We start from the raw sequence: 27,019 nt of genomic DNA on the forward strand, positions 1-27,019 counted from the left end.
ATCTGAGAAAAAATTCCAGAGAAGTATTAAAGATTTTCATAGTTAGAAACTAGATTTGAGACTAGTTTTTCATTTTACCACTAGTATAGGTAGATCAGTGGCTCCATTTTGGTCTGATATACACTGGATGGTCAGCTGTTGCTGTTCAATGCATATTTTATGACACATCTCAATGTGTTAATTACCTGTATAAACCACCTGCTGCTCTGCCTTTAGAGCTTCATATATTATATTTATTGGATCTTCTACATTTCAAAGCAATTCTTAGAGCAAATGACTATATTTCTTAGCACATACTCTGTTAAAAGAATAAACCCATGAAAGAACAAATAGAAAACTTGAGAAAGTATTGTTTGTTCTAGTATGGGATAATTTTAAAGTGAAAAAGTGATCAAAATAATTATGCTTTCCTTACTGCTCAGAACATTTTAGATACATCCTATGATTACTTTTTTTAATGCTCTGTTATTTGGGTGATGTAATACTCATAGCAAATTTACATAAAGAAATCAGGAAAGCTAAAACAGGTTTCTTCAAAATTAAGAAAAAACAGTTTTAAGAAGCCTGGATCATAACAAGATATAAAATGCCTTTTGCCTTGAATATTCAAAGAATACATTAATGATACCTACGATTCTTCTTTCTGTGATTATGTTATTTGGTAATTATGCAAAACTAATTTACTATACAAGCCAGTTCTGCAATTTTCATCAGAAGAATTCTACAAGTCAGCCTACTGCTCTACTGCACCTGATTTGTTCAGTCATTACTTTGAAAGATTGGCTCTTCATGATTCTCTATCATGGCACAATAGAAAGCAGAACATTAAACTATTTATTTCTGTTTCGGGGTGCTTGCACAAATGCTTGTCACTGTCTACATTTTTGCCTTCCCATCTTCTGTAATCTACTTCTATAGCTCATCCACCTTGTCATGATTACAAATCACTTTGTTTATTCAATTAGACACATGCCACTTAGGAAAGTCACTATTTGTCAAAGTGTTCTTGGATAAAATTTGAAATTCCAATCAGTTCTTTCTGTGACTTAGGTTATTTCACATTTAAAAACAACACACATTTTATAACTTCCAACTTTTTTTGCTGTACTAGGGGTTAAGCCCATGGCCTTTGCACTGAGCTGCATTCTAAATTCTTTCTTATTTTTTATTTTGAGACAGGGTCTAAGTCAGTTACCAAGGTTAGATTTGAACTTGTGATCTTCCTGCCTCAGCACGCCAGAGACTGTAATTATAGGCCTGCACTACCACATCCAGCACTTATATTTTGAAGTATAGAATTTTGGGTAATTCAGTAGTTTTCTTTGAAAAGTATGGAATGCTTCAGGAATTTGTGTGTCACTCTTGTGCAGAGGCCATGCCAATCTCTGAATCATTCCAGTTCTAGCATATGTGCAGCATATGTGAAGAGAGCAGTCATTCAGGTTTTACATGTGCTTTAAGATAAGGAGTTGCTATGCAATTTATTCTGGCCTTGAGCCCAGTAAGTAGGCCAGGTTGGCCTAAGACTTGCAGCAATCCCCTTGCCTCAGCCTCCCAAGCGCTGAATTTATAAGCACGCAACAGGACAACAGGCCTGGATTTAGAATACCAAGAAGTTTCCTTGTCCATCTAATGTGATATTAAGTATTCTAACAGCAGTGAGTTACAGGAGTTAAAGCTCTTCACTTACAGTCTCCCTTCTACTTTACAATCTCGGGCATGAAATCCTATAGCTCAGTAGTTATGAATTTTACCCTGTATTTTCATTATAAGTAAAATATATCTGGAGAGGTTTTCCCTAGTGTTGTTTGGGAAGGACTCCTGAAAGAACATGGAAATAATTGCAAATTATGTAAGATAATTTTAAATAACTTAAGGGCAGCTACTAGCATGGGTAGCACATGGCTTTGCATTTTGAAAGACCATGATTTTTTTCTTGTGTTGCTCACACAATGGACTACCACTGCTTGAAGACAACACCAATGATTCAAGACAGGCTCAGAGACAACATGGAGCTTGCCTGTTGGTTGGGAGGCCTGCTTTTCTAACCTGTGTGCTGCCCGGGGCACTGGTTACGTGCTCTGCTCACAACCTCCCGGTATGCAAACTGAACTACACCCTAATGGTCAGGATGTAACTGAAAGGAAATCAGAACTTTCTATTGCTCTGAAACACTGAAGGTGTGCAGGATATTTCTGATTTTTTTCTTATTACTAATTTGCTCAGTCCTATTTATCTCCTAAAGAGAAGATACCAGTATTTTCACACACTGGCTTGGTAGCTAACATGTGTCCTTTTCAATACTTACGAAAAGTTTTTTTTTTTAAAAAATTGAATTAACATTCATGCAGTATTAATCTGAAAATCAATCATTAATCATGAATGTTTAATTGTGTTATATTTTCAATTAACATTCTAAGCCTTCCAAAAACTGCGAAGTTCAAAGGTAGACTATTCCCCAGTGCTGTAAAATTTCCTCCTTTGGTCATTTATAAACAATGATTAAAATAGGTTATTTCAAGATTTTGCTTTTCTAACAAAGCACCTTTAAATTATCTGACATCAGACAAAAATGTGGGCAAAATATCACAAACACGGTAAAACCAACATAATTTGCTTAATAAAAATAATATTCTTTATGAGAGGAAGGGGATCATATTTTGGTTTATGATGTTGGAACAATTTTATTCAGAGCATATCCATTTATCACATTATCAGGTCTGCTACAAGTAGTAGTTTTGATTCCTGGTTTTTTCTCAGATTATTCATTCCCTCCTTGAGTAGAATTTACAAATATAGTTCACGTACTAAAAAACATCTATGTATGTAGAATAGACTAATGATCTAAGAATTAAAAATCTAATAGAAATACTTTGGAAAAGTCATATAGCTTTTTTTTTTAAGACAGGGTCTTACCATGTATTTTAGGCTGATCTGGAACTCACTACTTAGCCCAGGCTGGCCTTGAACTTGCAGCAATCCTCCTGCCTCACCCTCTCAAGCATGTGCCACCACGGCTGGCCAAGTCACAGGGAGTTTTAATTTTCTCTCTGCCTTAGAGAAGTCCCTGCCTCCATTTCCAGTATACCTTTCCAGAGAGCTCTGGCTACACTCACAGACTTGTGCAGAATTAGATGCTTGCGGGTGACTCTGTGGTGAATTCTCCCACACAGAAGCCTTTCATGTAGTATCAGTCACATTCAAATGATAACTTATTGTGGTGAGAAACATATAAACATTTAAAAGTCCAGTGAAAGAATCTTGCACAGTTTCCACTTTGTGATTTTCGTCTTTACAAGTACCTCATAGTTTTCCTACCAAGAGTAATTTCAGAGCACACACAGGATAAAATGTTACATCAGTGTAATCAGGGTGGGGTGGGTGACGTCAACTCTCTGTGAACAAGATCTTACCGTTCTGCACATCCAGCACGTGATGTTTGTCTAAAGTCCAGCCACCCATGTTGGAAGCATCCAGTTCATAGCCTTGCAGAACAGCAGTCCTCTTCTCCCACAGAGTCAGGTCCAGGCACGACTCGTATTCATATCCAACTGACACTGGAATCAAAACAAGTCACAGTTCATTCCTCCAACTACAGGTGGAGGTTTATTTTATTACTTTGAAAAAAAATCTCTTTCAAAATTGCGTTCTGAGCCATATTTTCAATTTATTTTTATATAAATGACTTAACCATATGAAAGCATTACAAAATAATGACCTCCAAATGTTATTTTCTATGGGTTTAATAGGAATGAGTTCAGTTCCCTCATCACATCAATCTCTCACAAGATTTTCACAGCACAAAATCAAGTTTAGATTAGGCAACTGGTAAAGTAACAGGGTCAGATAAGTTAGCCCTTAATGGTGATTAGACAATAACTAAAATAATGTTTGCTATTTGAATAATTAAAGCTGCTTAGTTTCTAAAGAGCAACCATGGAAAATGTTTTTGATAATAAGGTTCACTAGAATACAAAAAGATTATGATAATGTATTTACACGTATCAGGAATAAACAAACTAGCAGTAAATTAATAATTCATAATTGAAAGAATTTTAATGTTCACAATCAAATTTGAATTTTAAAATTTACAAAAAATGAAGGGAGAAGTGGAAACTATTTGATTTGAATAAACACGTGCAAATTACATTTTAATTTTAGGATAAAATGCCTATTTTATTTTTAGGTAAAAAATGAATAAAAATTTATCTTTTAGTTTTTGAGGTTCTGAGTTGAGCTTTCAGCAATAGATCTCATGTCAATCTTTGACAGCACTGTTGAGTCATTTAATAAAACAAGTGGTTTGATGGTTTAAAATTGTTCTTCCACTAAATTGACTGTCCCTTTTAGCCAAAAGAGCAGACATAATTCCCCCACACAAATTTTATATGATTTCTGTTAATCATTATCAGTTGAAACCAACTCAATGTCAGATACAGAAAACATAAAAAGGTAATAAAAAGAGAAGTAAAACTATAAAGAAGAAAATAAAAATGCATGCGATACAATATTTATGATAGTTCTGACACTGACGCAATTTTTTCAGTGCAGAGATTTATGGAACTTACCAACAGCTTCAGACAAACCGTAGACTTTTTGGTTATATGCATCTGTTTTATCCCATATAAAAGTATAGGCCAAGTTTGGAGAGGCAGGAAACCACTTTTGGAAGAGTCTCCCAACAACAGCTACCATCAGATGAACCTTCATTAGATTAAATGGTATGACAGACTGGGTCATGGTGATTTTGAGCACTGACTTATACCCTGCAGCTCTGGAACTCAAGTAGGAAAGTTTTAAATCTGTTCCTGGAATGGTGGTTTCTTCATGGAGTACCTGCGTTTGAACAAAGCAGAAGTGTCTGTGTGTGGTCATGCATGTCTGTTAGAGAAAATATAATTAAAAGAAACTAGTAGAAGACAGAGTAAAACACCAAGCATGAGCATTTAGGCTGTTACCATTATTTTCAATTTTCTGGTGTGATCCTGGGCTGTTGTCTTAGTCAACACTTAAAAATAGCTCTGCCTAATATTCTCTAAAAGCCTCTTACCGTTTATTCTGAGATAACCATCCCTGTGGTGCTGCCCTTCCTACAGGAATCACTGTGGCTGCTCTGGCAGGCTGACGTGTACTGACTTGTTAGTTTGTTTCCACAGTAGATTGCTGCTAACCGATCTTTCACACCAGTTACCCTGGAGGATCTGAGCAGACCTGAGTAAGATGAGTTCAGATCTGTCAGACGGGTTGCTCAAAACAGGGCCCTTCAGTCACAGGTGTGACCTGAACCCGCTGCCTCGTTAGGGATGAAAGTGTTGTGCCTCCAGCCTATGTGCAGGCAACTGTACACAAGGGAAGCAACAGCCACAAAAAAGACCAGCTCATTTTGGGTTACGTTATAGCGAATTCCATATTCATATTCACTGATAGTATAACAGCAGCACACTCTCGTACTTAAATTATAAGTTACAATCTTGAACTGTTTTTGATAGCATAGTAAATGAGCTAATATTTTAAAACTGCATATAATTTTTCCAGAGAGCAACAAATATGTAATTGAGTACAAACAGAAGACATTCAATACATACTTTTTGACTTGGAAATGTTTTGTAGAAAGTGAGTATGTTGGCACAAGTATTATCTCCTTCAGTAGTTTTTAAAAATCATATCCTTAAACCCCACAGTTGCTGGACATGGTGGCACACGCCTGTAATGCCAGCACTGGGGTGGGGGGTGATGAAGAAGAATCACAGATCAAGCCCACACCAGGCAACTTAGTAATGGGGGGAGACCTTGTCTCAAAGTAAACAATAAGGAGCTGGGGAAGTGGCTCAGTGTGAAGACTTTTGGTTAAATCCTCAGCACCACAAAAACAAAACAAAACAAACCTCCTACAATTTATCCATCACTGTGCTCATCTGACAAAAGCCAAATGACACATAGAAAGCATATGCCACTACATTATTTAATCATTTTGAAAAATATAAGGTGTGTAATACATAAAATTTGTCTTAAGAGTTTAGATTCTCTCTGCCAATGCTCACAACTCTTCATAGGCTTACAATATACAATGTAAAGCATGAGACTCTGCACACTCATGACCTGTGTCAGAAAGTCACCATTTTCTTTACAAGGAACTAAATAGCACCCTCAAAGTTTTCTTCAGTTACCTCATCAAGAGGCATTTTTCAGACACAACTGACTGCCTTTTCAAATTAAGAAAACTATTAGAATACTAATTCAGTGTTCAATAATGTTCAAAAATCTCTCATACAGAACAGTTAGAAATGATGTATATATATTTACCTTCTCCACATTTTAATATGCTAGGTAAAACCCCTGGCACCACCAAGAGTACAACCATCATTTCCATTTACACAAAGACATAGATGGTCTAAACAAATCTCCATTCTGGCCCGTGACTCAGTACTGGCATGAAGAGGGATTGAAACAATATTGTAGGTTAAGCAGGCATCGCTCTCACAGGTACACCAATTATTACAGCTTGGCTTTTCCTTATCAAACATATGACAGAACTTACTCACATAATTGTCTCAAGCAAAATAGTTGATGAATATTCAGGAACTCTTAGAGCTCTAATAGACTCCATGAGATTTAACTTTGACAATACTTTTGTAAGACTGCAGGATGTAGAGTGAATAATCTTTCTTTCACAATTAAGGTGAATATCAATGGTCTTTAAGTTATCGAAGGGTTGAGGATGTAGCTCAGCAGCAGAGTGCTTATCTAGCATGCACGATGCTCTGGGTTTGAGTCTCAGCATAGGAAAAGAAAGTGTGTGTGTGTGTGTGTGTGTGTGTGTGTGTGTGCACGCACATGTGTAACTGGCTGCATACTAAGGTATATAATGTAGTGTTTTCTTTTAACTTAAAGAATAACCTCTTATAAATTTGATAGGCTCTCTACATGTAAGACAGTCTTTCATCAATAAGTGTTTCCTGTGACCTGCTAGGAATTGCTTCTCTATTTCAAAGTATCATGTGGTATTCCTAAGTTTAATAACTGATTATTGCCTCTGTCATCATTAACCTACTTCCACTGAATAAATATCTGTAATTTAGTTCATTAAAGCAGGCATTTCTGGTACATAATTTAACTGTATCATTTTATATTACAGTATCAGGAAAAATAAATCCTGCCCAAATTGAAAATAAACAATGAAGCCTACTTTTGCCATTTGTATCATCTGTAAGACCCATTTGTGACTCTGTTAAACATTTGATTAGAACTACATTCTGCCAATTCCACCTTCCAAATCTCTGTCTAAACTGTTCTTCCTTTTCTGTTTCTACTACTCTTGAGATTGTTTGGCCCTTTCTACCTAAATTTAGGATTGTATAGAAATATAATAAACAATAGTCTGTCCATTGACTTCTGGGTCACTATGTATAAATTATGCTTTTGTGAAATTATTTCCTCAGTGCTTTGTTTTTACATTGCTGAAGAAATCTGAAGTCTCCAGTAGACGATATTTCAGGGCCATTCATAACTATTCCACTACTCTCTGTTCATAAAAAAGAACAGTTGGGTTTTCATTGTCTGATTGTTTGATCATTTTTTCATGCCTAAATTGTAATCTGAACAATTATTTTCAAGATAACAATATGCCTGTTCTTGGCTTTTCTCTGTGTCTACTCTGTCCATAGGTGATGTCACCCCGTGTAAGGATTATTTCTGATGATTGCCAAATTCATATCTTTACTTTTAGCCTCTTCTCTAGACTTATTTTTTCTATCAAGGTTTCTGATACAATGTCACTTAATCAAAAATGTTGTTCCTGGACTAAACTATAAAACATTGCACCTTTACCCAATTTAACTGGCTTTAGTATTTTGGGTCTTAGCATAACATGACATACATTTATCCTTTATTGTCTCTCCATGCTCATTAGTTGGCAAGCTCATTGAGAGCTGGTACTTTGCCTGACTGCTTTACCGTTTTGCACCTATATAATGAAGCCTGCTATAGAATAGGTATTAAATATTTGAAGAATGAACAAAGCTGCATATGCTGTTATAAAGACCACATACTTTTACTTAGGTATTTATGAATAAAGAATAAAGACCATTATTATAATATCTAATGGCCTATCTTTAAGATCCAAAAGTTATTCTAATTGGAATCAGGAAGGAAAAATAACCCTCCGATATTTAATAGATAAAATGAATAGTTAAGGTATAGCTAGTTCTGAAAAGTTACTCTTTTCTCCTCTGTGAATGGGGCTTTATGAACTATATATCATTAGAGCTTAGGGAAGCATATCAAGTTTTTAAGGAAATAATGTCTTGAGAAAATTAATGAACACTTTGGCCAAAAATTATCTTTTACAATACATTTTTTACAATAATAACAAAACACTAAGTCATTGAGAACAATGATTGTGTACAATAGTTCTTGGTCCCAATAACACCTGGTACAAAGTTAGGTTATCAAGTACACAGAGGCACTGACATTTTTTTCAATAATGAATGAGCAAAGGCATTGTTAGTGGTTGCATTTAAGCATTTTTTCATTCACTCACAGTTAATAAATATATAGGATACAACCTGAAAAAGTATTTTGAATGCATCCTAACAACTAACTGGATATTCTGATATAAGCATGTGTGCTCTGCACACATCACATTCTATAGAATTATTTAGGATAGTACTAGAATCTTGTAATCCTTTCAAAATTTCTTTGATAATCATATAATCTAAGAGTCCTTCCTTTAAAAATACTGCTTTTTAGAATCTTTTACCTGTGTTTCAGGAATAATGGGACTGTCTTCAGGAGACGATCTGAAAAAGGTCGATAAAGGTGATGACACAATGATAGGATTTGGCCTCACAAACCCACTCAGATCACAGCTGGGAATATCATTCTCTTCTTTCTTCATGACTAGTGTATCCATCACATAAAAGACATTCCATGGAATCCACACAGTATGATACTGCGTGAGGAATGGGGATCTTTCAAATACCAAAGTGAGAGAAGCTCCACCATTTGCCACCAAGTCAAACCTAAGAAACAAGGAAGATACACTCAGTGAATTATCTGGCTCATATGTAAACTACAAATATTCATCTCCTTGAACTGACATGCCTTATAAAGAAAATCAACTCCTCTGTCTTTCATAGGTAACATTTTAAAGTCCACAGAAACATTAAAAGAATTATACAATGAATGCTCATATCTGTTTAGATATCCTTTATCTGTGATAAACATTTCCTCAGGTTTGCTTTCTATCTACTCTTTGGAACTATTTGAGTTAAGTTGTAGACATTATGAAATATTACCCCGAAATGTATCAACATGCATCTTCTAAAACAAAGAATACCCTCCAAAAATCATAATATTATATTATGTCTTAGAAAATGAAATAAATTTTTAAAGGAGGAGATGAGTACATGACTTATATCTCTGCCTGATGTGCTGTCCCAGGTGTGTGGAGTCATTGCCTTTCTATTACAAAAGACAATAAACATGATGGGTGATGGAAGGATGTCTAAATTTATATTTAAAATACTTCAAACAGAGATAGTGTGATGCGACTAACTCACATTCCATCCTGGCGGGTAATAGTATATCCATATTCTGGGTAATGGAAAAATGAAACATTTACTCCAATAAGTGGAGTTCCATCAGCAGTTAGTACTTGGCCTCTGATGACAGATGCAAGGCTGTGGAAAAGTAGAAGAATTTAAATGAACATCTGTCTTCTCAGTCCAGCATTATCATGATTTATAGATAATTCAACATAAGGATAAAATAACACTATCATATACAATCAAGCATTATTCACAAAAACCAGACCTGAAACACTCCCAAGACAATGCCCTTTTTAATGTACTATAATTTACATCCTCTGAATGCCTTGTATTTATCCTGGATTTTAATTTGTTGCAATCTGTATTTTGGAGAGTTACCAAAGCCAATGAATATGAAGAATTTTTAAAATTATAAACTTTTGGCTTTTTTGTTAAGTCATATATATGACTTACATGAAGAAAAGTCTGCTTTTCAGTTATTTCTGAGGCAATCTGTAAATCTGCAGGGACCAAGAAGTGGAAGATCTAAGGGGATAAAAAGGAACATTTGTGCAACAACTTTTAATCAACTGCTGGGTCTAACTGCATCAATGCTGTTAAATTACTGCAGACCCAGGCGTTCTAGTGTAAATCAACTTCCTTTGCTCAGTGAGACATGAGACACCTGCTTTCATTTACTGGTTTATTTTCAGGTCATTACTGCTCTGTAAAGTACCAGTCAACCAGCTTATGCAATCTCACTGTCAGGCCTTTAGCAGATCCATTACATTAATTCAAAATTTGTATTATTTACTGAGCTCAGCTAAAAAATACACTTGTTTTGCCTTTTGGGGTCTTTTTGTCACTTCTTCTGAAACGTTTCCAACTGTGCTTAAAAAAAATCAACTGGTTAAATGAAGATTTATTGACTCTTTAATGGAATGTTCTGTCTCAAGTATTGAAATTGACAAAATATGCATATTGTGTCAAAAATGCTTGAAACGCGAAGTTTGGTGAAGAATTTGCAGAAAGATGAAAAACTGTATCAAAGAAAAGAACTTCCCTCAAAAACACACTCATCAGCATTTCACACACAGTGCAAAGGACTGTTGATTACGTCTTTACAAATTTATATGAAGAAAAGATACAGTAACCTCTTATTGAAAGGACTTTCTCCAGGTAAAACATGGGTACTCTCAGATCCAATAAGAAAACTGATTCGATCATAGAAAGATTTGGCAGCTTGCTGAGACGGTGATTGTAAACTCTGGCTAATGATATCCTGAGGATCAGGCAATCCACGACAGTAGGGCTGATTTTGGCAGGAACTCTGTAAGCAGCAATCAGGATCCATACAGTCAATGAGTCCATCTGTAGAGAGAAAAGCAAACCAGTGAGAGAATTCTCCTCTTTATGCTATGATATAGAATGTTTGGTTTGATTGTTTCCTCATTCCCTACTGATAGAATTTTTTGGCGCGGAACCATCTGATAGGATTTTGGCGCGGCTGAAAAGAAGTATGAAATTAAAATGACCTTTATTTTAAGAATGTGGGGAGAGACGTCCTGCCCCTCCGGGGTCTAACATTTTCTCCGGGGTCTGGCATTCTCTGGGTCAGACACGTGGTGTGGGGGCATACATGTAGCTTAGGTTTGGGGTGGTGCCTAAGGGACATTAGTGATGCACAGGTAGCCCATCACCACAGGTAAATTCCTAGGGGTGGGAAAGATAAGAGCCCCTTGGTTCCGCCTCCAAGCTTCCCTCGGGCTACAGTGTCCCGTCTGGGACAAAAACCTTTCACCTACCTAGAGTAATTTCTATGAAGCATACTTTTTGAAACCAGGTTAAATATAATACTTGCATCTGTTTTCATAGAGAGTAAATATTTGAGTTGGAAATTGTTGAAAATAATAATATAATATTTACTCTGAGAAGGGAAAAGATATTGATGAGAAAAACCTACTAGAATGAAGGAATATGAATTAGTTGTAAATATACTCAAGCCTACTGTATTTTAGACATGCATTAAGAGTTATATGGTAAACGAATAGGGACCCAGGTAGGGTAACTTCCTAAAATTCAGAAAAGACCAGAATGTGAAATTGAGCAAAGAGAAATACAAGTCAATATAAAATGGATGAAATTAGCCAACCTTCTTTCAAGGAAACTGCTCTCCTACAGAAGGGAAAATAGGTTTCTGATTAAATTAAAGCATTTCACAAATTTTAAATAGAAAGCTGAGCTCTTTGATGTCTCCCCTAAAGTGCAGGTATTAATTAAAAATGTGACAAGTATAAATTAACCATAGTATTGGTAATTATAGGAAATCCATCATGAAAAACTGAACTACAGTATTGGTGACTTAAAAGAAGTAACAGAATTTGATAGTGACTTCTCCAGAACTATAAAAGGAACTATATTCAATGGCTCACGTAGGTAGTCAAGCAACATATAACGACATTTTGATCAACAATGGGCTGCCTGTGAGTCAGTGGTCCCATAAGACTCTATAGGAGCTGGAAAACTGGTATTGTCCAGACCACTGCCGCCATCATGCTATTGTACAATGTATGACTCACCTGTCTGTGGTGATACTGCAGTAAGCAAACTTATGGCACTGCTGGTCATAAAAATGCAATCTATACATTGATGTATATAGTACATTATATTTAATAATGGTAAACGATGGTTACAGTTTATATATCCACTATACAACATCTTTGGTCATTACTTTAGACTGTTTAACATTTACATATACAAAGAAGGTTTGCCTATATTCACAATACCATGTTACACCAGTAGCAGCCTCCTGCATTCCATGTTTACCATCTCTCTTGGTTTTATCAGGTGGTTGCCATGGTATTCACATAGTCACAAAATCGCTAGTGACACAGTTCTTAGAATGCACATCCATCACTAAGTGGAGCATGACCGTATTCACTCCGAAACATTACTAGTTCACTAGTAATGAGTGTGTCGGGTTATTATAGTGTGATGGCATTATTCACTGACTAGTTCACTAGATATATTTTGATCCACTTGGTAATTATATTTCTCAGTATAGATTAATAAAGATGATAGCTTGTGAAGACTTTAATCACTCTTGGGAGAGCTGACAAGACAGTTTTAAAATCTTCAAACTTATAGAACAGGTCTTTATGTGACCCCATTATGGTAAACTCAATCGCAAATGTCAAAATGATCTGTATACCATTATTTACAAGTTTTTAAACATAATTTTTATTGAAAAATACTAGCCCTATTTGCATTAGACCATTTTTTTTTGTGTTGGGCATTGAATGCAGGTCCTTCATACTGAGCTATATGCCCAGCCTGCTTTTTATTCTGAGGCAGGATCTTCCTAAATTTCTCAGCCTGAGCTTCAACTTTTGATCCATCTGTCTCAGTATTCCAGACTGCAGGGATTACAGATGTGCGCTCTCTCAGTCAGTTTAGGCCACTGTTATTCACAGAATTTTAGCTTGCCGCTTCATTACCTGACAGCAAACTGGGAGGAAAGAAAATCGGCTGTTGGATTAAACTGTCAGTCTGGAAAGTAGGTCAACAAAATAAGAAAGTAAGAAACAACAACAAAAGGCTGGGCATTGCCCTTAAGTCATTTATTCACCTTCAGAGCAATGCAGTAAACAGTTATGTTCCAACACCTATCTCCCATTCTTTGGAAGTACTCATTTTAGTATTTACGCCTCCCCAACTTGCAACCTATGGGAATATTCCCTTTCATATTTGGTTCAGAAATGTACAAGTGACCTAATGTATGTAACTAGGGTAATTTTCAGGAACTATTTGAAAAAAAGACTGCCTCTGCCATCTCCACCCTCACTGGGTTCGAGCTGTAAGGCTGTGAGCTTGCTACAACCATCCCAGAAAAAGCACAGCCAGGAAGCTGAATAAAAAACAATAGATCATCCTTGCGAGTTTTTCCAACAAGCTGCACTTGATCTTCTGGGATTTCCAGTTATAAAAGTTAAGGTCCTCCTTTTTCCCTTAAGCCTGCTTGAGTTGAATTTTCTGACACATAAAAACTAGGAAAAAAAAAAAACCTTAGTCCTTAGCTAGAGACAGGAAATAAAAATTTATTCATTATTTTCTTATATTTAGGAGATATTATAGCTGGTGCTTTGATGTCCCTCCAAAGCCTCATCCATCATGGAGACAGCTGAGTTTAGTGTTTATGATTGGTTCATTGTCTAGTACTGGGATTGGCAGCATGAGTGCTGTACCCAACTAGGGGTAGGTAGCTTGCATACAGTATAAGGGAGGGAAGGAGAAATGCTTTCTTTCTTTGCCTCTTTTGCTCTGGTTACTCCTGGTATCTGCATCAGCCACCATGAATGGTTGTCCCTCAGCCATGCCAACCTGCCTTGGAGCCAGCTGAGTATGGACTAAAACCTCCATGAACTGTGAGCTAAATAAACTTTTCCTTCCTCTATTTTGGGAATTAAATATTTTGTCTCAGCAATGAGAGAAAAGTAACCAAGACAGGGGACTTAATAAATAAATACTTGAATAACATTTAAAATGCTGGACTCTTTTTGCATATTTTAAATCTCTTTGTTACTAAAATTTCAATATTCACATTATAGCTTTCATTTTCATGTAGTGATCTTATGTTCCTAAAATGATAGGCTGTTAATTATTTGAAGCTGTATGCTTATTCCTTTGACAAAAATCTAAAATCATGTGTAAGAAAATCAAATAAAAGTGAGCTTTAAACTTTCATATAAATTTATCAAGATATTACCTTCTTAGCCAAAAGGCCATGAAGATGAAAAATGTGTAAATATTTTGCAATATTTCTAGTGGAAGAAATATGAAACTGTGCTACTGCCTTATTTTTCATGAGAATATATTATAATAATAATGTAAAACATGGTGGGTTTTTCTCCATTTTTCTTGGACTAGAAACTTAAGTTATTAAGATTCAGGTTTCCTAAAGTAGTAGAACACTGATCTATTGCCCCAATGTCACTTACAGTCTCAAAAACTTTTAAAAAAATTTCCAATCTTTCAGTAGCAATTTATAATCATATCAACATTTTTGAGGAAATTTTTAATATATGCTTTATGATATATTTCATTCAGTAGTTCTTACTCAAGGATTTAGTTCTTACTCAATGGATTTAAGACAAATGTCACACAAGTTTTCCACTTACTTTCATTCTTTAACATACACAAAAACCAGTCCAAGAGAAAATACCCCCAAATATTATATTAACCTGGAAACTTAAGAGCTAATCGTTCCTCCCCCCTCCTCCTTTCCACAATACCACTCCTATAGTGTCTTCTCTTAGGCAATATATGGTACAGTTGCCAAATACGAGTGCTCAACTTTAGTCATTCATCTTTGATAGTTTATAAAAAGCAAATGTACATCTGATACGTAGTCTGTAGGTCATAAAGCTGCACGAGGTTGACACCTTCTGAACTAATCAGTTGGAAATGCATTTTTACAAGCCTATCTACTAACATCAATCAGAAAAGAATCTCATTTTCAACAGCCAAGATGCGAGGACATAGTTTGTTATTTTTCTGCAGTTTATCAGTAACTTGCCCAAGCAAGTGATGGATGGTTATGAATCTGGCTTCCTATAATGTGAGAAAACATTTTTCATTCTTTGTCTGTGCTCATACAGCAGATAGGGCTGTCTGGTACAACCAAGTTGATTACCCAGTTGCCCAAATGTATAGTGTAGTAAAATTGTCTTTCTGGAATAACCTCTCTAAATTGTTGAGATTCCATTTTAGTCTCAGGAATATTATGTTGGCTTAATTTATACTGGCATAGAAGCCATGTCTAACATTGTTAATCAAAAAATAGAAAGAGATTCAGCAATGTTCAAAACCCACTAAGAAATACCTTCAATTATTAGTTAACAGCCTTTCTTCAGTTTAGGTTTTGCAATACAAGTTGTCCTCTGATGTAAAGTAGGTAATATAGTTCATGCAACTCTCCACTAAGTCCTTCATATTTTTCAGGTTATCTGTTCTGTCCATATTTTAAAACATGTTCCTATCTTTCATATGACATTTTCACAGTCTTTTATAGTGACTGGAAAACTTATTTTCTAAAGGGCCAAACAGTAACTATCTTAGGTTTGTGAACAATATAATTTCTGTTGGCAACTCTTCAACTCTGCCTTTATAGTGCTTGAGGAGCTTTAGACAGCATGTCATTGAATGTGTGTGACTTTGTTACAATAAAGCTTTATTTATAAAATCAGTTTTGGCTCAAGGTCAATGCCTAATCTTCCTCTAACGTTTCTGTCTATTCTATTTGTATTATTCTTTACAGCATTCGTGATATATTTTCTGTAAAATTTAAATACACATATGGTGTTTCTATTTTTGGCAGATTTTTAAAACTGTGACTCCAAGTCTTTTCCTGAGTCACCTTCTATGTTGGTTTTGCTCTGGTTGTCAAACCTCTTTATTTCTTATTTCAAGTAGCTAGAGGTATTTTAATACATTTTAAAAACTTTTATTTACTGACCAGATAAAGATCCATGTACTTTCCTTTAATGAATTTTCCCTTTTCCTCAAGATGATTAATGTCTACCACCTTTGACTATGGTATTTAAAAGCCTTCAATTCCCATTAAGTTCCAAGTTACAGTTAGAAATTCTGATGCGGTATTTTATGTGGTGCAGGTATGTCTTTCATTATTCTTTTCAATCATTGTTCTGTAATATGCTTGGAGTTTATGTACTAGTGAATTGGGATCATGTTTGGTTTTGGTATTTTCTTGGTCACATTCTTTTGCCATGTTCACATCACTTCAGTGCTAATGACTTCAGGTTGATCATCCCACTGCCCTACAGATGCATAAATTGCCATCTAGATGTTGCCACTTGGATATTACACAGGTATTCAAAACCTAACACAGTAAAATCACATTATTTATGGCCTTCTATAAATATTTTGTTTCTCTTGTACTTTCCTGTTTCAATGCATGGATCCAATATTCACCCATGCCATTTCTATTTCCAAGTAGAAACTCAAAGTCCATCCCTGACTTCTCTTCTCTCTCCCTTTTTCTCTGCACCTAGGCAATCTCTAACTCTAGTTTCTTCTTTTCTTCACCTCAATCATTTTGTGAATCAGTTTATTTCTTTCTATCTCTCTGACAAGCCACCTTGATCATGTTTTGACAAGATCTCAACAATAGCTTGGATTCCTAGGCTCCAGTCTTGCCCAACAATTCATTCTTTATACTTCAGCCAGAGTAATCTTATTTATCTTTTTAAGAGTAGGAAGAATTTATTGAGAGAAAGATAACTTATGACTAAGAGAGATAGAGAAGGGGCCTGGAAAGTGGGCTGCTCCAGAATAATCTTTTAGAAATCAAAATTGGTTACTTCTCTAGCTAAAATACTTCCTTTACTTGGTTTCCAGTGTCTTCTGAGTAAAATCAGCATCTTATGAGTAAAACTGCTTAAAAATCTTTGCTGGTTGTTTTCTTTGCCTGGAGATCTCTGACTTTCTCTCTTATGCCCTAGCATCATCCACAATTTAAGCACTCAATTCAGACAATTCATTAAGCTTCCTGAGGGTAATCAAGTTCACAGGTTGTATCTTCAGCACCCAGAACACTACTTGGTCCGTTAGGCCACATATTTGTAGAACAAAAGAAAGCAATGAATAAATTCATGGAAAGTGTGAGATCTAAATGAGTCAAAATGATGCCCTGCTGGTTTTTTTTATCTTTTCTTTACCCTCAAATACTATAGGATCTTAAAATTCGTGCTTCTTTTTTCACTCTAATAGATGGTTTAAAATGTGCTTCATTAATTAGACATTAAACATTCACAGAATTATAAAAAGTAGTGAAAGAAGTTATGCAAAATACTGAGTACATAATATGCACGATCTAACAAAGACCTTTGAAAACATACAACCCAGACTTAATGAATGGAAAGATAGACAGCAAGAAATTTTATCTCACATCAATCTAAAATAACTTCTGCATGATGAAAAACATCACAAATTACAAAGTTAAAAGACAAGTGGAAATCTGAGATAAAATTTTTACAACATGCCTTAAAAAATATATAGTACACATCAAGACATCCTAAAAATTAAAGAGAAATCATCAAAACAACTTAATAGAAAAAACTGGGTCAGATAAATAAATAAGCAATTAACAAAAAAGCAAACAAAAATAAAAATACAAATCACCGAGAAAGAAATATAAAGATCATCAACCTAGGACTGAAAATACAGCTCAGGGGCACAATGTTTGTCTAACATGCACAAGACCCTGGGTTGGAACCCAACACTGCAGGAAAAAATTCCCATAAATCTAACTAGTAATTAGGAGAATGCAAATTAAAACAATTAAAAATGGGTCATTTTCACTCATAGAAACAAATTCATATTTTTTGTTTTGTTGAACAATTTTGTTTATGTACAATGTTTATATGTAGACTGTGAACATGGGAACAATAAACACTTTCATAATGATGAAATGCATGGTGGTTGAAAATTACTTGCAAAGCATTCTGGCAGAAGATATAAAAATCAAAAATTAAAATACTCTTTTCTCCAAAAATTTATTACTAAAAATCTGTCCCAAAGAAACATTTGTTAACTTACAAAGACTTATATAAAGATAGATACCTAAAAATGAACTGTTTGCCTATATGCTAGAAGGAAAAAAAAAAAACCCCTACATAATTGTTAGTATAGTAGCAATAAAATTAATTAGTACATCCTTGTTTTTATTATGAAGAGTGAAATAAGGCCTGTACATATTTGGTATGAAAAAAATCTGTAAGGCATATTCTTTGGAAGAATTAAATTTAGAACAGCACTTGCTCATTTAAATTAAAAAACCTCAAAAGTGTAGCTAAATTCAATGAAGGATTACAAAATGCCTACCAGGTTGTGGATGGTGATTAGTTCTTTTAACAAGGAAAATGAAGTATTTATGTACTGTAATTATGAGTAACTCCCGTGCTATTGATGGCAAGTTCTTACCCTGAGTAGAAGTGTACTAGGGAGGCCTCTGCAATGCTGTTTCTATGTTCTAAAGCTAAAGCTTTTGCAAATGACTGTAAAACACAGGGGAGATTTTTAGTTTCAGTCTGTATGGCTCTGCTTTCCTCTCCTTCTAAAACTCCTTGGGTTAAGACCCAAGTTAAGACTGGGAGTTTTGCTTCTGTGATCACAAGCTAGATTTCTTTTTCCCAGAAGGGAAAAATGCTGTAAAAATTCTCTGGATAGCAAAAGGATTCAGAGTAGTCTGTCTTTTCCTTAAAGTAGGATCTGACAGTCTTCTAAACTAACAGTAGTTTTTCCCCCAATAATTATCAAGGATAATATATTTTAATGGCTGGAGACTGAGTGTCACACTATGTTCTGATGATATCTAGATTCTATGGGGAAGTAATTAAGATCTTTTAAAAGCAAAACAGATTTTTTTTTTCTCCCTTCCACTGCTATTACCTGTAATATATTTAACTTTCATTTTTAAATTCAGTTTGGGGTACACAATAGTTACAACAATCTCATTTTCTTGCTAAACTTTTATCTTCATCTAATTTCTAATTTTCATTGGGTAACCTCCAAATTTATACCACCTCCATTCATTTTGCTGCTTCTATGAAAATTTCATCCATTTCAGTTCCTGTTTCGTTTGTTTTACCTCTTGCATATTCCTGCTTTTTCTTACTGATCGAACATTCCATTTGTATTTTTTACTTGCTTATTTAATATCTGTTTACTACTTGTACTTTCTAATTTCTGAGTAACTTTGGTTGAATTTAAACCTGTACTGTAATCAGCACCTAAGGACTTTAAAAAGATGTCTCTTTTAGGTACATTTTTCTGCTTACCTCTACGAACTAATAATTCTGGAGGACAATACTTACAAGTAACATGTATTATGCTTGGTAAGAGTTTTGCTTTGATATTCCATCATTCTTGAACAAAGCTTAGTATGAGTCTTTTCAAGTGTTCTTGTGCCCCCAACTATCAAATCTCCAGGGCAGCACTTGAATCCCATGCCTCAGGTCCCTCCCTATAAGGGAACTACCCACCGAAGGGCAGAAAGGAAAGCAGATGTCAGAGAGAACTTGTAAGAAGAAAGATGAGAATATGATAAAAGATGGCAGTTATAATGCATTTTGCAGAAACTATCGTGTTAGTAACTCAGTAGAATTTTTTTTGGCAAACTCTTGCATTTTGATGCTTGCATAAAGACCACTAGTGATGTAAAGTCAAGAAACCCCTTACTGAATGAGATGCTTAGTGAGTAGGCTATGTATAAACAATGGTACTTCTAATAACATATAGTATATAGCAAATTAGCTGTCTTGTTAATTTTGGGCAAAAAAAGCATGTCAGAGTTTCAGCACTGCTTCTCTTGTCAAGTGAAAAGGTTTTAGTTTGGGAGAAAGGGAAAATATATTGAACAGAAAATCCCTTCTGAAATTAATACTCTATGAGCTACATGAAGTAGTTAAGAGCATGTTGTTTGATTATAGTAAATGCTACTAAAACTAAATGCTACTAAGAGCAGAATCTATTTTGCTGTCTGCTCAGAATCCACACCCCTTTCCTTTGGTGCGAGTGCTTTAATTTTTCTTTGGTCAGGTACTTTATTTTAGGTCATTTAGAGTAAGGCTCACTTCCAGTGCCAGGCCTCATAGAATCATATAAAGCTGTCTTTTTTGTGGTGGCATACTCATCCTAGTGGAATATAAACTCAGAACTGGTGTTGGCTGCTTTGGAGGAAGAAATAGCTTGAGAATGGTTCCAACACAGAAAAAAATCTGTCATCAGAAGAATAAACCCAGGTTTGTGGCATTATTATTTGAACACCTGAATACAGCTGTGTCTGAAATTTTCAGTATCATGAGCTACCTTTTTTTTTTAAAAAAGTATAGGATCCTTTAAGTTGAATTTCTCTCATGTCTGACCAGAGTCTTTCCTGGTAAGAATCACTGCACAGAACCTGGAGAATAGAAAAGATTTTCTTGTTGAGGCCATGGGGGAGGCAGAGTGCACTGTGAGAAGCTGAGGTAGAATGCTCTGTGAGACGGAGTGAATCTTCGTGCAGATGGCTCTCTGCAAAGGTAACACAGGGAACTAAAGAAGGCAGCAGGAAAGGACTCACATCCTATCGCTTAACAGTGAACCCTCAGAGTTCTCTTTCTACCACTTTTCTTTGATCTGACATTGGCAACATCATCATTACAATGAGTTTTGGGAAAGAAACAGGAAATAGATCAATGTATCAGAGTACTGATCGGTTTAAGATGGAATAGAACAAGAAATATTTATGAGCTGTGTATAGGCATGCACTGTTGATCATTTGCTCTGAAAGCTTTCTCAACTAGGTCAGGGCAGTGACTAAAAGTTGCTTCCTGAGGATCTACATGGCCCATTTGGATATGTGATCCACAGTTCTCTACTCCAGTGACCATCTGTTTTCATGTGATTTATCAATCCACTATTCTGCTGCCTGCTTTTGTCCAAATGATCCGCCTCTGTCCCATACCTGGAGCTGGATGTAAAAAGCAGCTCAGCTCTGTGGTGGTCTTAGTGAACACATTATGGGTAAAAGACTCTCCTTAGTTCTGAAAAGCGTTATCTAGCGTATGTGATACATCAGCTGTTTGAACCTTACAGAAACCGTGGGTTTATTTCTCATGACTGCACAGGGGATGAAGGCGTGGCTGAGGAAAAACTGCTCCAATCTACTAACAGTCAATTCTCCTATTCCTCATGAAGAACGGGGAAGCTCAGGCTGCTTTTTCCTTAAGTATTTTAGAGACACAAAGAAGGGAGAGAAAATTATTAAGGGCCTATTAAGTGAGATGCAGATTTTTGAGGATATTTAGAAGTAGACAAGGCAGTAGGGAAAACCTGATTGGAAAAAGGTAAGTCTATTTTGGAGTAGCAGGAAAAGGCCTGGTCTGAGATATTTGAGTATTTCCCTAGCTGTAGCTATCTTTTCCCAAATGTCTTGGTATATCTTCTTTGCTTTGGGATTGGTAAGCTGCTTTCTTTCACAAAGACTTTATTGCTCAAACTGGACTTTAACAAAGGCCCTCAAACTAGATCATAGCACATATTTAGATCAAGTATTTAATATCTGACTAGTGTCACATCAAATTCCTCAGCATTTTTTCCTCCTTGGTTGCTTTAATCTGCTAAATCAAGTTAGTTAGCTACTTTCTTGAGAATTCACCATTCTGACACCAAAGTTAGTTTTCATAAAGATTCTGTATCCCTACAGTCATTGTATGTCCTAGAATTTCAAGTATGGTCCTAATTTTAAGCTTTCTGCTTTACTGTCATAATATCATGAAATTCTTATTGACATCATGTGTTTCAATTTGGGATTTGGTGTGGATTTGGCTCATATGTAAGTTCAAAGGATACATTAGTTTAAAGGGCACATAGGTTATAATCTTAGGACAAAATGATGAACTGGGAGTTCTTGTAAGATCAACACAATTAGGTTAGGGAGAGGCATGCAAATTATGTGAGATAAGTAGAGAATACACAGGAGGTCTTCTATCACCTCAGATTTCCCCTTAGAGAGGGAAGCCTAGAGATAGCATAGTTTCATGCTAATATGAATAAACAAAGGGGAATGAGGCCAATTCACAGTTGATAAATTTTGAGGATAAGGAAAAACTGCCTTGCTGATAACAATACTAAAGAGTTGATTAGCCCCTAAATTACTCTGCCTTGTCTCCATAGAGTTGGTCTTGCAGTTCGCATCCCTCTGAGAGGATGTGGAACCTCCTCAATGTAATCCCCTTTTAGAAGAAAATCTGAAATACACGATCAAGGAGAAAGAGTCGCTTTCTTCCTCCCCAAGCAACAGAAAAAGTGGAGTAGGGGCTCGTTGGGGGAAAGTAATGAGGAAAGTTACCATCTGGGCTGTGGTACCGAGAGGATTAATGCTGCCATTTCTATAGGCAAGTGGTTAAAGGCATAGTCTGGGGAGCAAGGTATTATTAGCAGGGAAAAGCTGTGAGGGCTAGAGCCACTCCGAATCCATCAGGGGCAGAAAGGAAAAGTAGGCACCAGGGCAGAATCAATGGTTCAAGTTTTTTGATAGGAAAGATGGTGAACAGTCTGCAAGAGAGTGATGGACAGAATCACAGCTCTTTGTTAGGAAGAAAATACACAAATGGCATTTGGTTGGAGAACGGCTGAAGACTTGGCTAGGGTGTGTGTGCACGGGTGGGGATTAAGGGGTTGGTCACTGTGTTTCCCTGGCGAACAGGGGTCAGGCCCACCCTAGATGCCAATGTGAAAAGGCTACTCCGTCTTCTCTGAGAGCTTTCTATGGATTCCTATTAGATCAGATGAGCACTTTGAAGGCTGAAGGGAATACAGATTCACAGTGGCAGCCACTTACAGTGCACCTGTGTCCAGAAGCATGCTATGTTCTTTGCACACATTTTGTCACTTACTCCTTTTTCAAATTCTTTCACTGTGATTGTATAGAGGAGAGAAATTGAAATTTAAAGAGACTATGACTCAGTTATCTAAGTTCACATAATCACTACATGGTAGAATGAAGATTTCTCTGCCTTCAAAACCTGCATTCTAGCCAACACTTGTCCATGCAGCCCTTCCAAATGAGGAGGCGGAATGGAAGAGAGAGGAGGGAAGCACATGCTAAGCTGCAGAGCAGGTGACTACAGAGGCCAGACAGCAACTAAATTCTCCATAGACACTTACTCCCAAACATATGCCAAAAACTGAGCAGCTGTCAGGGGCAATATTCCATTACCAACTCATTCCTTAGTCTCTGAAATTCAAATACAACAGCATGGGGGATGTGCTCAAAAGGAGAATAATTATCTCAGCTAAAGGCTTAAACTGGGTAGAATATCAACACCTCTGGTGTAAAGTTAGAGATGAAAAGATACTGGAGTACAGCTTCAAGGGGATTGTTCTCTGTTATTGTTATTGTTTTTTTTTTTTTTTTCCATCTGTGACTTTCAACAGAAGAGTTTGGAAAACACTTAGCATCTTTTGGAATGTTCAGTTATTAAAATCCTGCCATACAGCTCCAAATTCACAGAGCCTCAAATGGAACAACTGACGAGGACATTTACCTGGGGATTAGGAAAAGGAAGGGAGAAGGATGGACATTATACAGAAGCTTCCTTACCTTGCCTTTTCCCCCGAATGATAATCATCTTGCATTTGTTTCAGGAAAAATGGGGAGCAAAATCATTCCACCAGCACTCTTATATTTTTCAATCAATGTAATCTATGGGGATCAGATTTTTTTTGGCATCAGACAACTATGTATTCACTGTAACTTATGAACCTGGGCTCTGGCACATGCTTGTGTTCATGCTCAGTGTTTCTCACCTCCTTCATTATCCTTGCTGTCTGTGCACAGAGTCTCCATGGCCACATCACAGCCTGCGCCTCTCCACCCCGGCTGGCAAACACAGTGCCAGCCATTTTGGTCCAGCGTGCACCTCCCGTTGCTGTTGCACAGGCCAGGACAACCCTCTGTCAAGACAAAGAAGGAAGACACCAGTGATTTGAGTATTGAAAGATTGTTCCACCCAAAATAAACAGATACAGGACACTGAGTGGGAACAGGCCTTTATAAACAGCACAAATACTGTAATTGCACATGGATAGAAACAGCAACATTATCTAAGGAGTCTAATTCTTATCCAAGTGGCATCTTTGATTGGCCTGATCCTTGAGACACCACTTACCTGTGCAGGACAGAAATATATGCAACGGTCCACTAAATTGCTGCAGGCCAGAGAAAATTAACTTAATTTTTTTTTCCTTCAGCAAAGCAACAAGGTATATTGTGTGGTTTTGAAAAAGTATCTCAAGAAAATAATTTTAGAATCCCTCATCTAGATTTCAAATCTGTTGTGAATATTGTAGTCACTTCTTAGGACATGCTTCCTTAGAGCACCTTGTTGCTTTAAAAAAAATTCCCCCTAAATTTAAGAGCATGAAAGCGTATGAGAGCTAATGAATGATGTCAAAAGAATCATTAATTTTATCTGGCCTCAGAGTTGCCAAATATTCATGTGAAATTACAGTGCATTAAATAATTGCACAAAGTATAGGCCAGTATTAATGACTATACTTTATGCCAAGAGTACATTCCTTTTCACAGAATAAGCAAAGCCCAGGAAATAGTGAAGCAGCTTAGCGTCTATTCTAACAAACATTAGGATTCAGGCTGCATACGGATGGGACAGGACCGACAGGATTTCCAACTAAATGTAATAGCTGTGCATATTTGATTACTTAGGACGGACGAAATGAAATACCATAAGGACCACAATAAAACATCGATAGACTGAACAAAAACACGGTAGTGACGTGCTTCAAGACAGGTAGCGAAGAGTGATATTTTGTGACAATCTCCCTAAGGCTTTTATGCTGTTACCTTTATATCCTATCTTGTCTGCTTTTATGGGCAAGGAGGGAAAATTTGGGAAACAATTAAAATAATTTAATATATCCAAAATCTATAATTGTTTCAGTCTAACATGACACTGAAAAAACCCCATTTTTGCCACTTCCTACTGATGGTATCTGGCATGCAGCCAACATGATCTGTTTATGAGGATGACACTAGGTAAACTCTGGAGTCCTTATTTATGAGTGTGACATGACACTAACAGAAGCAAGATATAAATGCTCTAAATTCTAAGAATAGCTTGTTATTAATCTGATCTCTTTGGACAGAGTAATATAATTTTATATAGATATGTGTTAATAAAAATACTTGCTATCACAATTGGGATTTGTTACAGCTTCTTATCATTAGAATGCTCCTCTTGTTTTGGTGACAAAATTTAAAGGAACAATCTATTTAAAGATGTTTAAGTCTATATTAAAAGAATTATTCAAGTATCGGTTTCCCCTCCTCCACTGTGGAACTTGAAAATGTCTCAAAGAGACGTTCTGTCTCTTAAGATTAGAGTTAACAGAAAGAAGAATATTTTGACAGTCTCTTGTGGCAGACATAACGAAATTAGACTTATGGATGCCGTCAGGTCAGGATGAGATTAATTTTGCTGCTGCTTCTCTTTCAAGCAATTTACCATCTGTATTTATGGATTTTTCGATATATAAAAGGTGAATTTTCCTTATGGATGTATTTTTTTGTTTTGTTTTTAATGAAACAGGAAGCTATAATTGCCCCACTGACAGAGTGCAGCAGCTGACTGCATGCACAAAGAGTTATTATATGAAAGCCTGGATATTGCCATGAATATTTTCATATTCTAATGGAAGGCACAAACAAGGAATAGAAAATAGGTAATCTGAGGAGAAAGGGAAAGGGAATTTTCTCTCATGAAAAAAAATCTTCACCTATTTCTGTGATAACTGAAGACATACGAATCTGCTGTTTTCTGCAGAGTAATTCTATTCATTCTGATTTAAAAGAACGCATATTTATTTAACAAAGATAAAAAAATATAAATTATGATATTACATATATTTTGAAACATTTAGAAAAAGCTAAAGAAGTTTCCATATGAGGATGAATGAGATTTCTCTCAATGTATGTTAACCAGAATCTTCTTTAAGTTGATAATTTCTTACTCTGTGTTAAGAGTGTCTATGATTCTTTAATTTAGAATTTAAAGCTCATGAGCTGAACTGTCAACAGTGAAGATCTTGAAGCAAATAAAATAAAATAAAATATACAAAAAACAGCAAATGTACTGTAATCTTCAGTTTTTGGTGCTAGTGAAAATTAATGCTTTTACATAGGAATGAGATCTGTGATAACTCAAAATTATAAAAATGAGACACAGACATTTAAGTCTCAATATTTCAAATCCAAGGCATTTCACGTAAGGCTGATTCATAATTTACAATAATATGCATGAAAAACAGTCTATTGCTGTACCTAGTGCAATCTGATACACGGTTATATATAGATATATATGTAGATACGTCAACAAAGAGCAAATATACAGTACCTTTAACTATCTTATCCAAATAGTGAGCTTGGGAAATTAAAAAGAAAAAAGAACAGACAGACATTTCAGAAGTGTCACATGGGACAAGGAAATTTTCAGAATTTACATGCAAATCAAGTAGCTATAGCTGACATAAGACTCACATCACACGACAGAGATATACTTTGTATCTTCCAAAAATGCAATATATTCACATCTTAATAAATATAGTCATGATTCTAGGAAATACTCAGCACTTTTAAGAAAAGTCTGAAGGTAAACTAAAAATTATCACTGAGACTCTTTGGGATACACTCTACCCTCATTCTTTTTAAGACTAAAACTAGAAAAAAATGGAACCAGTTCTTTATTACTAAAGAATTTTGGAATTTTCCAACTATGAGATCTATAAATAATCAGACCTTAATATTAAAAAGCAAAAAAAGTAAGGCAAAGAAAAACTTAACAATCCTTGAGCAAATGTAGCATTTTCACATTATACTTGAAAAAGGCATGTATAAGTTCTCTAGAAAATGA

The 27,019-nt window shown here is 35.8% G+C and overlaps 1 protein-coding gene and 1 non-coding gene across 22 annotated transcripts in view; both read right to left on the minus strand.

Annotated features, from left to right (window-relative positions):
* The window catches only part of Tenm3 (teneurin transmembrane protein 3), a 2,467,413-nt gene that overhangs the window by 55,226 nt on the left and 2,385,168 nt on the right, over positions 1 to 27,019 (minus strand). For 13 of the 21 annotated variants that reach the window (XM_063234704.1, XM_063234707.1, XM_063234699.1 and 10 more), the window contains 8 exons: positions 26,504 to 26,530; positions 24,955 to 24,975; positions 23,898 to 24,044; positions 10,682 to 10,898; positions 9,561 to 9,680; positions 8,759 to 9,020; positions 4,569 to 4,836; positions 3,414 to 3,557 (listed from right to left, as the gene is read on the minus strand). In XM_063234704.1, the coding sequence (XP_063090774.1) occupies positions 3,414 to 3,557; positions 4,569 to 4,836; positions 8,759 to 9,020; positions 9,561 to 9,680; positions 10,682 to 10,898; positions 23,898 to 24,044; positions 24,955 to 24,975; positions 26,504 to 26,530 (1,206 nt within the window). The remainder of the gene's footprint in view (positions 1 to 3,413; positions 3,558 to 4,568; positions 4,837 to 8,758; positions 9,021 to 9,560; positions 9,681 to 10,681; positions 10,899 to 23,897; positions 24,045 to 24,954; positions 24,976 to 26,503; positions 26,531 to 27,019) is intronic. The other 8 variants (XM_063234714.1, XM_063234710.1, XM_063234709.1 and 5 more) reach the window with 3 other exon arrangements.
* On the minus strand, positions 1,326 to 1,427 carry LOC111756619 (U6 spliceosomal RNA). Its single transcript, XR_002791050.1, has one exon. It is a non-coding gene; the product is annotated as a U6 spliceosomal RNA (small nuclear RNA).

This window comes from Cavia porcellus, unplaced genomic scaffold, assembly GCF_034190915.1.
Source record: "Cavia porcellus strain 051 isolate PalLab524CR breed Dunkin Hartley unplaced genomic scaffold, mCavPor4.1 scaffold_24, whole genome shotgun sequence".
NCBI lineage: Eukaryota > Metazoa > Chordata > Mammalia > Rodentia > Caviidae > Cavia > Cavia porcellus.